General features: G+C 39.0%; 1 protein-coding gene across 2 annotated transcripts in view; it reads left to right on the top strand.

The window, feature by feature from the left end:
* The window catches only part of LOC145342282 (transmembrane protein 33-like), a 132,192-nt gene that overhangs the window by 53,160 nt on the left and 66,588 nt on the right, over positions 1 to 12,444 (top strand). For both annotated transcript variants that reach the window (XM_080187715.1, XM_080187714.1), the window contains one exon: positions 10,945 to 11,078. In XM_080187715.1, the coding sequence (XP_080043841.1) occupies positions 10,945 to 11,078 (134 nt within the window). The remainder of the gene's footprint in view (positions 1 to 10,944; positions 11,079 to 12,444) is intronic.

The raw sequence follows: 12,444 nt of genomic DNA, 5'->3' as shown, positions 1-12,444 counted from the left end.
TTTAATACTGTTTGTCAAAATTATACATTAAAGGCTTTTAGCTGCTTCTATTAAATATTTTGCTTCAAATATAATTCATGGGAATAATAATGAACAGGCAGCTACCACAAAGAGTGCTTTATGCTGTGGAAGTTAAGCATTGAAGACTTTCACCATTTTCTTTAATGTTCATCTTTGCTGTTTGTTTAGATATTGATTTTTTTTTTCTCCCTGCATTGATGATGTACATACCAAACTGTACGGAATGTTCTGTTCACAATTCTAACTATTTGATGGCTATTCGATCAAAAGTGCTATAGCTCATTTAAAAATGTTCGTTCGTGGTATTTACTGCTTTGTTATGCTGTGGTTGCTGGTGTACCTGAGGGCAGTTGGTACTGCAAGGTTAACTCATAGAAGCAGATGTGCAAAGATATGCTTTCTACCAAGAAAGTAGACTCTTTATAACTGCTTTCTTCCCATTACAGCAATCACTGCTACAACAATTACTGCTCCCCCTATTTTTCTTTTGGCAGTTAATGGAAATTAAAATTTTTCTGCTTTCATTGAGCTCATCTATAATCGTTTTCACTAACGTCTTGACAGGAAGTTAATTTCACTTTCAGGAAATACAAACAAGTTTTATTTGTTTCTCAAGCTTGAAATTTACTTGCCCCAGTAAGAGAAAATGGGGATTTCATAGTTTTAATCTTTGAAAGTATGATGTATGGATGGGTAGCCCTTTTGAAGTAAACAATTTCAATTTTACTCATAATTTGTTTTTTTTGTGAATTAATCTAGGATATGTTTTCCTTAAATGTGATAATTGTATTCTTAAAAATTTGTCGCTTTATGTTATGAGCGTTTAAAAGCACTGAGAAGATTTACAGAAGCAAAATGACATACCTTTCTCTGCTACGACAAAGGAACCACCTTCACCCAAATCGGCCGGAAATTTCTATTACTACTTATATTTGTTATTCTATGTATGGGGTTCAATACAAATATAATGAGAGCTTTAACATTTTCTCCCATCTGTTGCATCATCTGCCTATTCTGAGGTGGAAACCCATTGTTCACAGTGTCCTTAATGTGAGGCAAAGATGGTAATATATTCACAGGCAAACTTAACCATGGAACCTTTTCAGTGATTCATAGAGCTGATACAGTTTTATAATTGACAATTGAAAATATAAAATCCATTGTTCAAAATTGCATATCCTTTGGCATCTTTGACACAAGTGAAATTTCTTCATAGGTTAATCATACATTCCTCCTCCCCTGCATGTCTTTAAGAATGTAACCTACCTTGACACTCATATTGGCCAGGACTCATTTGGTAGCTTTTTTGCTTCTGAGGCATAAGATTCCAGCTTCAAATCCCACTCAGGGCCAGAGTACAGAAATCAAGGCTGTCACTCCGGTGCACTACTGAGGGAATGTTGCAATACCGAAGGTGCAGTCTTTGGATGGGATGTTAACCTGAGAACCCATTTGCCTGCTTAAGTGGATGTAAAAGATTTTATGGCACTTTTAAGAAAGAGGACCAGGAGAGTTATCCTCGGTGTCCTGGTCGATATGTATCCATCAATCAGTATTGTAAACAGTTGTCTGCTCATTTTCTCATTGCTGTTTTGGGAAGCTTGCTGTGCACATTCTGGCTGCCATGGAACAGTGACTACACTTCAGCTTTATTGGTTGCAAAGTGGTTTGAGACACCCGGAAGGAGAGAAAAGTGCGATTATAAATGAAAGTGTTTCCTCTTGGTTTTGTAGAAATGTGTGTTCTGAGTGTGTACAGTCCACTTACTCCACTCTTGTTAAAAGACCCTGGATTTGCGCTAGTTATATTTTTACATGGCTAACAATTTATTCATCCTTACATCAAACATACGTTGCCAAAATTGTGGAAGAGATATTCAGTCTTTCTATAGAAGTAGCTTAGGGAAGGGTAGACAGATATAGCCATTATAGCATTGTTCTTTCTGCCTTTCTGGCCAAAAATGCTTTCCCTTAGAAGGGATACAGGAATTTAAAATGGGAAAACCAGGGATTTTGATACTAACTTCACAATCCAGTAAACCGGAGCTCCATGTACATATTAATTTGTTTCCTGAAATGTTTAAAACAGATGTCAACAATAATGCCAGACAGCACTGTATTCTACATGGGGAAAATCAAAATTGAATCACTGTCACGACTAACTTATCTGAGATGATGGCAGCCCAATGGCAAGCATAGAATTACTTGAATTGGGGAATGCCAATTTAACTATCTTAAATAACTCTACAATGCTTGGCAGTTAACTGTCAGTCACCATTAATTCTTCATGGCAAAGCCTGTATCAATCAGAGTTCACTTGCACCCAATTGGTACCTAATTCTCTCTCACATGAAGTTGTTGTTTCCCCTGATACTGTTATTCTTGCAATTGTCCTATGAATGCAAGATGAAAAACTACGACAAAATTTCTTTCAACAATATTTAAGTTCTGCAGTATTGCATCTTGGATAAATTACTTTTAAGTACCTTTAGAGGAGACTGAGGCTAATCAATAACTTTAAAGCAAAACTTAAGAGCCAGGTTCTAATGAGTTAAGTCCAAACATGAGCTATTTATTCTTCTTTTAGATGTTGATTTAACCTTCAGGAGTTTAGAGTTTGCTATTGTAATAGTAGTTGATGAATAATTAACATATATTATCAATATTCCTCTCTACTATGTTGGTAGCGGGTTAACCTATGCAATATAATCATTTAATTTTTACAGTAACTTCATCGCAGTGTTAATGTAAACCTACTGTGACACTAAATAAACTTTAGAATAGTAAGCAGAGTAAAGTCACTTCAGTGTGTTCAGTATTGGTCTCCTATTATCACCAGCAGTAATGTCTGATGTTTACCCTTTGACTGCATCAACACAATATTTTTAACCAGAAATAAAATCCATTGAATATTGAAATCATGGATTACAAAAAGTGCAAAAATTCAATTTGTAATGAGGGGGGCTAAATTTTAGGCTTTCAGATGAATCTGATTGCCTGCATTGCTTACATTAGCTGGGTATTGACTGCTCTATTATGGATGGTATGAGAACACTCCATGACTACCATATAATAACAGTGGGAGACTGTTACATGAATATGTAAATAAATTAAAAACTGCTTTTTAAAGTTGCAGAACATAGGGCATTCCAAATCAGCACAAATGCTATTATCTATCAAACTAAATATGGCAATCTCACTAACTCTAGTAAAGCATCACTGTTCAAATGCAAATCTTGTGTTTGTTTCTAAATTCTGGCAATTCTGCAAAAGTGGTAGTGGGAAAGTTCAAGTAAAGTAAATCACAGCAGGAACCAACTTCTTATCTCCCAAATCTTCTGCAACTCATTTGAAAAAAAAGCTTTCACATAAAAGTAACATTCGTGCTTCAGAACACTCCTATGGGGGATTTTTAAACTACTCTTAGCTAGTTATTTATGCATTATATTTCATAATACTGGATTATATAAATATTAATACTCATTTTATTGCAACTCTTGTGCCTTTGTTTAAGGGCTGCAAGGAAAAGCCTGGGAACTGCAGGCTGGTGAGCCTAACATCTTGGGTGAGTTGTTGAAAGGTATTCTGAGAGACAGGATTTACAGGCATTTAGAGAGGCAAGGACTGATTAAGGACAGTCAGCGTGGCTTTGTGAGTGGAAAATCATGTCTCTCAAATTTGACTGAAGTTTTTAAAGGGGTAACCAGGAAGGTAGGTGAGTAGTTGATGGTGTCTGCGTGGAATTTTTTAGCAAGGCCTTTGACAAGGTACCACATGGTAGATTGTTGCATAACGTTAAATCTCACGGGATCCAGGGTGAGATAGCCAAATGGATACAAAATTGGCTGGATGACAGAAGACAGAGAGTAGTTGTAGAGAGTTGTTTTTCAAACTGGAGGCCTGTGACCAGTGGTGGGCCTCCTGTGGATCCACTATTACTTGTCATTTATATTAATGATTTGGATGAGAATTTAGGAGGCATAGTTAGTAAGTTTGCAGATGACACCAAGATTGGTGGCATAGTGGACCGTGAAGAAGGTTATCTAAGATTGCAACAGGATCTTGATCATTTGGGCCAATGGGCTGACAAATGCCAGATGAAGTTTAATTTAGATAAATGCGAGTTTGATGTATTTTGGTAGATCAAACCAGGGCAAGACTTACTCAGTTAATGGTAGGGCATTGGAAAGAATAATAGAATAAAGAGATATAGGGGTACAGGTTCATAGCTCCTTGAAAGTGGAGTCACAGGTGGACAGAGTGGTGAAGAAAGCATTCGGCATGCTTGGTTTCATTGGTCAAAACGTTGAATACAGGAGTTGGGACATCTTGTTGAAGTTGTACAAGACATTGGTACGGCCACATTTGGAATACTGTGTACAGTTCTGGTCTCCCTATTATAGAAAGCATATTATTAAATGAGAAAGAGTGCAGAAAAGATTTACTAGGATGCTACTGGGTCTTAATGGTTTGAGTTATAAGGAAAGGCTGGATAGACTGGGACTTTTTTCTCTGGAGCGTAGGAGGCTTAGCAGTGATCTTAGAGGTTTATAAAATAATTAGGGGCATAGATCAGCTAGTAAACATCTTTTCCCAAAGGTAGGGAAGTCTAAAACCAGAGGGCATAAGTTTAAGGTGAGAAGTGAGAGATAAAAAGGGGCCAGACGGGTAATTTTTTCAGAGGGTGGTGAGTGTCTGGAACAAGCTGCCAGAGGTGGTAGTAGAGGCGGGTACAATTTTGTCTTTTGAAAAGTGTTTAGACAGCTACCTGGCTAAAATGGATATAGAGGGATACAGGTCAAACGTGGGCAATTGGGACTAGCTTGGAGGGTTAAAAAAAAGGGTGGCATGGACAAGTTGGGCCAAAGAGTCCGTTTCCATACTGTAAACCTCTATGACCCAATGACCAAGTATTCTGTCTCAACTTTGTGTGAAATTAATTGGATGAAGTTGTAGTTGATTGGTTCCAAGGATCCTCTGTACACCATCCAATCTATTCAGCAAAGCCATGGTGTCAATTTCACATCCAACTGAAAAATATTTAATTTTCTTATGAGATGTTTCCTTTCCGTTTTTAAAAGCTGACAATCAGCTATGGAGCAATTCCATCCCATTGTAAAGGACAAAGTGGAATACATGTAATTGCCCAACACAGATATTGAGTGCCACCGAAACAGTTTGGCATGGGGAATACTCTAGTACTTGTTTTTTTTTTGCCAAAATTGAGTTATGCTATCATTAACTGAATTACCTGGTATTGTTTTTATCTGTATTTAGGCAGACTGTACAAATTAGTGCCAGCAATGCACATAGTATTAAAAATTATGAGATAACTTCAAAAATACAAGCTAAATGTGCTGTGCTTGTATGCTCATTAAATCCACCTTTTATGAAAAATACATTTATGTAGAATGAATTGACTTCTAGATTGTGCTATGTCTAATCAATAGACCATAGAGATTTTTTTGGTGCTTCGGAATGACATTATTTTCATAGATGACATGCTGCTCACAGTTTGGGTGTCAAAATTGTCATAAAGTCAACTGTTACAGTGGTAAAAGATTTGGAAATTAGATACTATTTGCTAAATAATGCTGATTAGATGAAATCCACCAAGTGATTTAATTCATCTAAAGTTTAAGGAGACAGCTGTGCATTATGAATCAAATTGTACAAAACCATTCTGAAATTCTTTTCAGCTATCATTTTGATCTAGAAATTAGTCCTGTTCTGTGTTTTTAATGTGGAAAATGTTCTAATGCACTTTGCATTCGGGAAAATCAATGCTAGGCATCAGGATGACACAAAACAGTAAAATGGGTAAATTTTAAATGTTTTTAAAGATGGGGGAAACAAAGCAAAACGAGTTCCAGGAAATGGAACTAATGGCCTGGAATTTAAACGGCCTTGAAAAAAGTCTCAATCCCGTTTCCACCAGCTATATCAGCAAGACAGGCCCTGTGTGAGATTCCCATCCAAAAGTGGGTAGGGGTTCTTTAAGACTCAAAAATTGCAGCCGTATGGTTTGAATGACTTGATGTATTTGGCTTTCACCATCACTTCTTCAGGGCTGAGGTGGGTATCCTGATGCTCCATGCTACCATGCCAGTGAGATCACAGTTGAATCTGAAAGTCTAGTCCTTGTTGCCTTGATTCAGAAATGAGTTGGCAAGTTTGTAAAATGTGCAGATGATCCTAAAAGGGCAGAGGACGCGTTTTAAGGTTTAGGTCTGTATGTAGATAGACAAATACAAAGGGCCTGATTTTTACCATCGTGTTGCGTCCGTTTTTGGGCGCAGAAACTTGGTGAAGTCGGGCGTGAGGTGAGTAGTGCGACCCGCACCTGCCTCTGCACTGGGTCACCCTTTGCCAAGGCCCGAAAATGGCTGCAATCAGGACCGCTTAATGGCCTGGCCACCCAACCGTACCAGCACTTCTCCCTTTACCATTGTGTTTGCCCATCCAGAATCTGCGCAAAACTGACGTGCTCCATAGAAGTCCGATTTGGGTGCTCCAGTTTGTGAGGAGGTCACTGCCTCACATCTGATGACTCTCTGCTTGAGATCAGTGCAGGGGAAGGGGGAGGAGCCTGCACTTGAGGGGCGATGCAGTTGTGGAGAATGTGGGCCTGTTGCCACTCTGCCTGAGATCAGTGCAGGGGAAGGGGGAGGAGCCTGCACTTGGTCTGGTTGGTGGGGGAATAAGGGGGTCAGTAATGTTTTGGGGGTGGGGCAATGTGTGTGGAGGCCAGGGGGAGGCACTATCTGGCCAAGGAAGAATGTGGCAGGGGAGCAGCATTCTATTTATTTATTTTGTGCATGCACAGTTGAAGGTGCTGGTTGGAGCTGCAGGCTTTCAGGTATGTTAAGCCCTGCCCACAGACTTCTGCAGCGCTATTCGTAATCGCTGATTATTTTTGCAGGCAGATTGTGTTTATGGGGGCACCCGAGAACGAGTCTAAAAGTCAGACCATAAACAGTCCTAGTTGCAAGTCTGCCCAGCACTTAAATAAAATTTTACCATTTTGATTCTTAGTCACGAGTAAGGCTTACATTAACGCTGCAATAAGGTTACTGTGAAATTCCCCTACTCACCACAGTCCAGCACCTGTTCGGGTCAGTGCACCCAACCAGCACGTCTTTCAGAATGTGGGAGGAAACAGGAGCACCCGGAGAAAATCCACACAGATACAGGGAGAACGTACAAACTCCACACACATAGTGACCCAAGCCGGGAATTCAACCCGGGTCCCTGGTGCTGTGAAGCAACAGTGCTAACCACTGTACTACCATGCTGTCCCCTCTTCTTGTTGGCGGGATCTTCTGATCCCTCCAAAGGCGATCCTTTGTGACAGGTTGGGCGAGCTACACGAAACGCTGTAGACAGCAGCAAAATTGGAAGAGCCTGCGGTGGCCAGTGGCAAACCACATCTGTTGCCAGCAAACATCACAGGTGGGTGATCCTGTTCAAGGTATTGCTCTTTGCAAGAAAGGACAAACATCACTGGTTTACAAGCAGGGAATATAATTGGCAAAGTAACAACTTTGAACAGAAACTGGCAAGTAACGATGGGTTTGTTATTTTTAATGCCAAGATAGTATGTGAATGCATAAGAAAATCAAATGTAGCGAAATGAGTGAAATGCAAGTCTGCAGAGAAATAATGTATAATACTTTAATCATATGTCATTGTACTACTTGCGCTTCAAATTGCTCCACTGTAAAAGGGATACTTAGTGCCTTAGAAAAAGTAGAGAGAACAGTAGTACAAATTATCCCAAGTGTATAGCAGGTTAAATGTGTGTAAACAGCAGAAAAGCTTGAACTCTAGGCTTTAAACAGAAAGTTGAGGCAGAAGTGTGCAGTTCTTTGCAAAGAACGTTGCTTTAAAGTGAGACAAGTTGGGCAAAGGAATTTAAATTCAAGTTACTGCTAGTAGACTTAAAACTATTAAAGTCTGGGTGTGATCTGCAAGTGAATTATGGAATTGGAAGTTATTAAAGGAGTTGAAGATGTTAAATGCTGGAGTGACTGAATTGAAATACCAGAAGGATAATCATAAAAGAAGGAGGCCATTTGGCCCATCAAGCCTGCACCAGCAACAGTCTTGCTCAGGCCCTGGCCGTATCCCTGTAACCCCAAGTATTTATCCTGATAGCCCCACTGACACCAAGGATCAGTTTAGCATGGCCAATCAACCTAGGTCACATATCTTTGAAATGTGAGAGGAAACTGGAGCACTCAGAGGAAACCCACGCAGACGCAGGGAGAACATGCAAACTCCACACAGTTAACTGAAACTCAAATTGGACCTATGCCTCTGGCACTGTGAGGCAGCACTGCTAACTACTAAGCCACAAAGTAAGTAGCCTTTTTTGCATTTCACTTTTTAATTTTTTTCTCAAATCTCAAGAATATATTTTGTGTACTTCCACTTTCTAGTTAAATTATTAAATTGCCTTTCTGACATCCAGTGCTGGGTGAGCAGAAATTTCCTTCAATTAAGGGCTGGGAAAACTGAAGCCTTTGTCTTCTGTTCCCACTGCAAATGCCTTTTCATATCTAGTGATTCCACTCCTCTCCTGTGTAACTGTCAGAAGTTAAACCTGACTGTTTGCAACCTTGGTGCCATATTTGACCAGGAAATGAATTTCTGGCCCCAAAACTGTTCCATTGCTAAGACTGACGGCTTCACCTCTGTAACACCACCTGACTTTGCCCCTGCCTGAGCTTATCTGCTGCTAAAACTCTCATCCATGCCTGTGTATTCTCTAGACTTGACTATTTCAATGCATTCCATAAACTTATGCTAATTTAAAACTTTGCACGTGTCCTTACACCATGTCCTCTCATCCAATGGCAGCTGACCAACATTGACTCCAGGAACATCTCAATTTTTAAGATTGTCACTCTTGTTTTCATGGCCTTGTATATCCCCTTTCTCTCTAGCCTCCTCCAGCCTTTCAACCCTCCAAGATAAATGAGCTAATTTAATGCCAGCCTCCGAGCATCCCTGATTTTAATTGCCACCACCGTGGTGTCTGTGACTTAGCTGTCAAGCTTTTGAGCTTTGGAATTCCCTCCCTAAACCTCTCTGTCTCTTTCATCCTTTTAAGATATCCCTTAAGCTCTACCTTTTAAACTAAGCATTTGGCCATCTGCCCTAATATTGTTTTATGTGGCCGGGTGTCAAACATAGCTTTATGGCATTCCTGTGAAGTACAATGGGACATTTTGTTCTGTTAAAAGTGCTACATCGGCTGTTGATGATTTTGTTGTTGATTTTCCTCCCTTTGTAAGTTTTTTTTACCTCTCTTGAAAATCAGCTGGTCTTCTTTGTGTCTGATGGCCTTTAATCAACTTCTGAAGCATTTGTAATTCAAATAAATGGAAGCTTTAATTGGTAACTATAAATGTTTATAACATTGAAAACGTTGTTAACCAAAAACCCTGAAGTTCAGAAATGGATATTGAGAAGGTGGCTTTTGTGATTGTTCAAAGCATTTCTGATGTTTTTTGTCGTTGTTGTTATGAAATAGTTTTTCCTTTGAGTTACTGAGTGATGTCAGGGGAGATTACCCTATGGATTTAAAATGAAGTCCATACTTGAAGCAGCTGAATAAAGTTGACCCTTATAAATCATTTTGAGGTACATAGAAGATGCTGGACATCCCAACAAAAAATATAAATGTCATTTTATCATCCTGCCCTTCGGTTAGAATTTTATTTTCCTGTCTTAGAATGATTTGCATCTCTAGAAGGTCAAGTTTATTTTAAGTTCCTAGTTTGTAATTATTATCTGTTTTCATTTAAAACCATGTTAGCAGCAAGAATAAATCAACTAATCATTCATAAAAGTTTAAAATAACTGCATGCAAACTATGACGTGGCAATTACGCAGGTAACACAATTAAGACATCGATTCAAAGAATGTGTTGCATTTTAAAGCTAGCACACTGTTCTGTTGAAGAGGTGAATAACCATACTTTGCTTCATAGCTTTGAATTAGTTATAACCTTGCTGAAAGAATACCATTATTTTAGCTTTGGGGTCTTACAAGAACTGTGTATGCGTGTACTTTTCTGAATGACTGCATAAAAGCTTTTCAGCAGCTTATTGCTTCTCAGTTGAAAAGCACAAATTGGGCCTGTCCACGTTTGTGATGTAGTTAACAGGAATACGAAGGGGTGACTGGGTCAAAAGTGTTGCATTTATCAGGATGATTTGCAACTTAAAATATAATGCAGTAGACCAAAAGCATCACTCTTCTATTAATGCACTTCAATTTTAACTCTGAATCAATGACCACGTTCTTTGCTTTCCCAGCTAAAGCTTAACTTAAAGCATATTGGTTATTGCATTAAAAATGAATTAATTTTCAAGTGAATTTGTGAAGACTGAAAATATTTTATGCAGGGCAGCATACTCTACTTTGTTTAAACACTTGAGCGATTCCAGAAATATAGTGGATTTCTTGCTGTCAGCATTACATTTGTTGCATTATGTAATTGATTTGAAAATAGTTGAGTCGCCACAGTTTTGAGAGGTTCCTTTCAGCCCTTGAATGTTATTGTTTCACCTTTTGAATGTTGTAACGTGACATTTGCTGCATACAGTGCCATCACAACCATACATTTATGTTTTTTGATTGGGTTTATGTAGGTGTTAAACAGAATACTTCATACAAGGGATGAAGTTTAATGATGCTTAGTCCTGATGATGTACCCCAGAGATTTCAAACAGTACCCTGTACAACAGTAGTTGCATAGGAAGATATCAACTGCATTTGCTATATTTCCTACTTCATATTTTACCACAATTCATATTTTTAGATGCACTGTTAAATACAAACTAGCTTGAATTTTATGGGTAATGGGTGAGACAACATACCCTTTAGCAACCTTTCTTTGTTTCGTTTCTTATAGATCATTGGCCCCAACTCCATACCGTGGGTGCGATCCTTTTTAGACAAAATGACAACACACCAGCAGAGCCTGTTCAAGTTCATTGCGTGCAATGAGATTCTCTTGATGCCTGCAGCTGTCTTTATGTTGCTTGGGTAAATATTAAATCTAAACTTCACATCATTGTTATCATCTGTTTAATCCTGAAAGCACTAGTTAGTTTTTTTTTTAAATTGCATTGCTTGACTGAAATGTGTGCATTACAATATGTAAAAGCTGACATTTGTTATTTCACAAAGCTGCTATTCATTTGTACAGCGCTGGAAAATATTAGGCATTTACGTGACCATTGTCTCTCCTCGCAGATGTTTGCATACAAATGGTCTACAGCGTAAATGACAAGAATGGACCAATACTTGAAAGACTAACCACCCAAATGATCCCATCGTTAAATATCTTGTTTAGAAATATTTGATCTTTGTGTGTACATGTATTATTATCTCTGAACCAAAGGTTTGCAGGAAAAATCTTACCCTGGACATCTTTACTAAAAAAAAGCACATTGTGAAATTTGGATTCTTAGTGCCCATTATTTGGGTCCTTGAGTTGCCAAAAGATCCAAAACTGAGTCCACAGTACACATTAACCATTCTGTCATGAGAGATGCTCGATGTGATATTAGTACGGTTTTAACATGCACACAGTGTGCATCCCTTGAAAGTATACAGTGTAGGCAATCATGATGTCAGCGCAATACTAATTCAATGACCACACTACTATTTGGGAGCTCTCACTCCAGCTTAGTTACCAGTTAATCATGCACAGTTGAACATGCATTCAGCAGCAGGGAGGGACCCACCAAGACTATTTAAAGCGATTGTCAACAACTTAAAAATTAGTTGCTGATTTAATTTCTGTTAGCTGTTGCTGAATTTGGAGAATTGTTTGATATTGTTATTTAGCCGTATGGTACTTGAGCTCAATAAGACTAATGTGAAGAGATTTACAGCTTTTGAAATGTGGCTCTGGCAAATAGCTGGACAGATCTATGAACCAGTGAATTTGTCCACAGGAAGTCCCAGCATCTCATTGACTTTTAACTGAAGTAAAGTGAAAGTTGAGAAAGTTGATCACCTGAAAAAAACAGGGTGAGAGTCTGTTGCTGGTGACAGTTGAAGGTGAAACTTCATGAAGGGACTGTAGAGGTGGTCAGCATTAGAAATTGGATGGAGGGGAAAATGATAGTGGCATACAGAATTGTAGTGGACAGAGAGACGGCTCCGTAGACTTTGGCTAATTCTGGACAGGTGGCTGGACTTGTTTTGAAGTTGCTAGCGTCTACAGGGAATGGTCTGGCACAAGCTAAAGGACTTTATCCTGAAGTCAAGGCTTCTGCAAAAACTAGGTGCTCCTATACATTTCCCTTGGAATACAGCACACGAGGAAGCATGAGCAGAAGTCACCTAGAGCAGGGCAAACTACATGAAGAGGATGCAGCAGGAGGTGGAAAGGGGGTTTAGG

The sequence above is a fragment of the Carcharhinus amblyrhynchos genome, chromosome 4 (assembly GCF_965287045.1).
Source record: "Carcharhinus amblyrhynchos chromosome 4, sCarAmb.v2.hapA, whole genome shotgun sequence".
Taxonomy (NCBI): Eukaryota; Metazoa; Chordata; class Chondrichthyes; order Carcharhiniformes; family Carcharhinidae; genus Carcharhinus; species Carcharhinus amblyrhynchos.
This window is presented reverse-complemented; position numbering and strand designations above follow the sequence as displayed.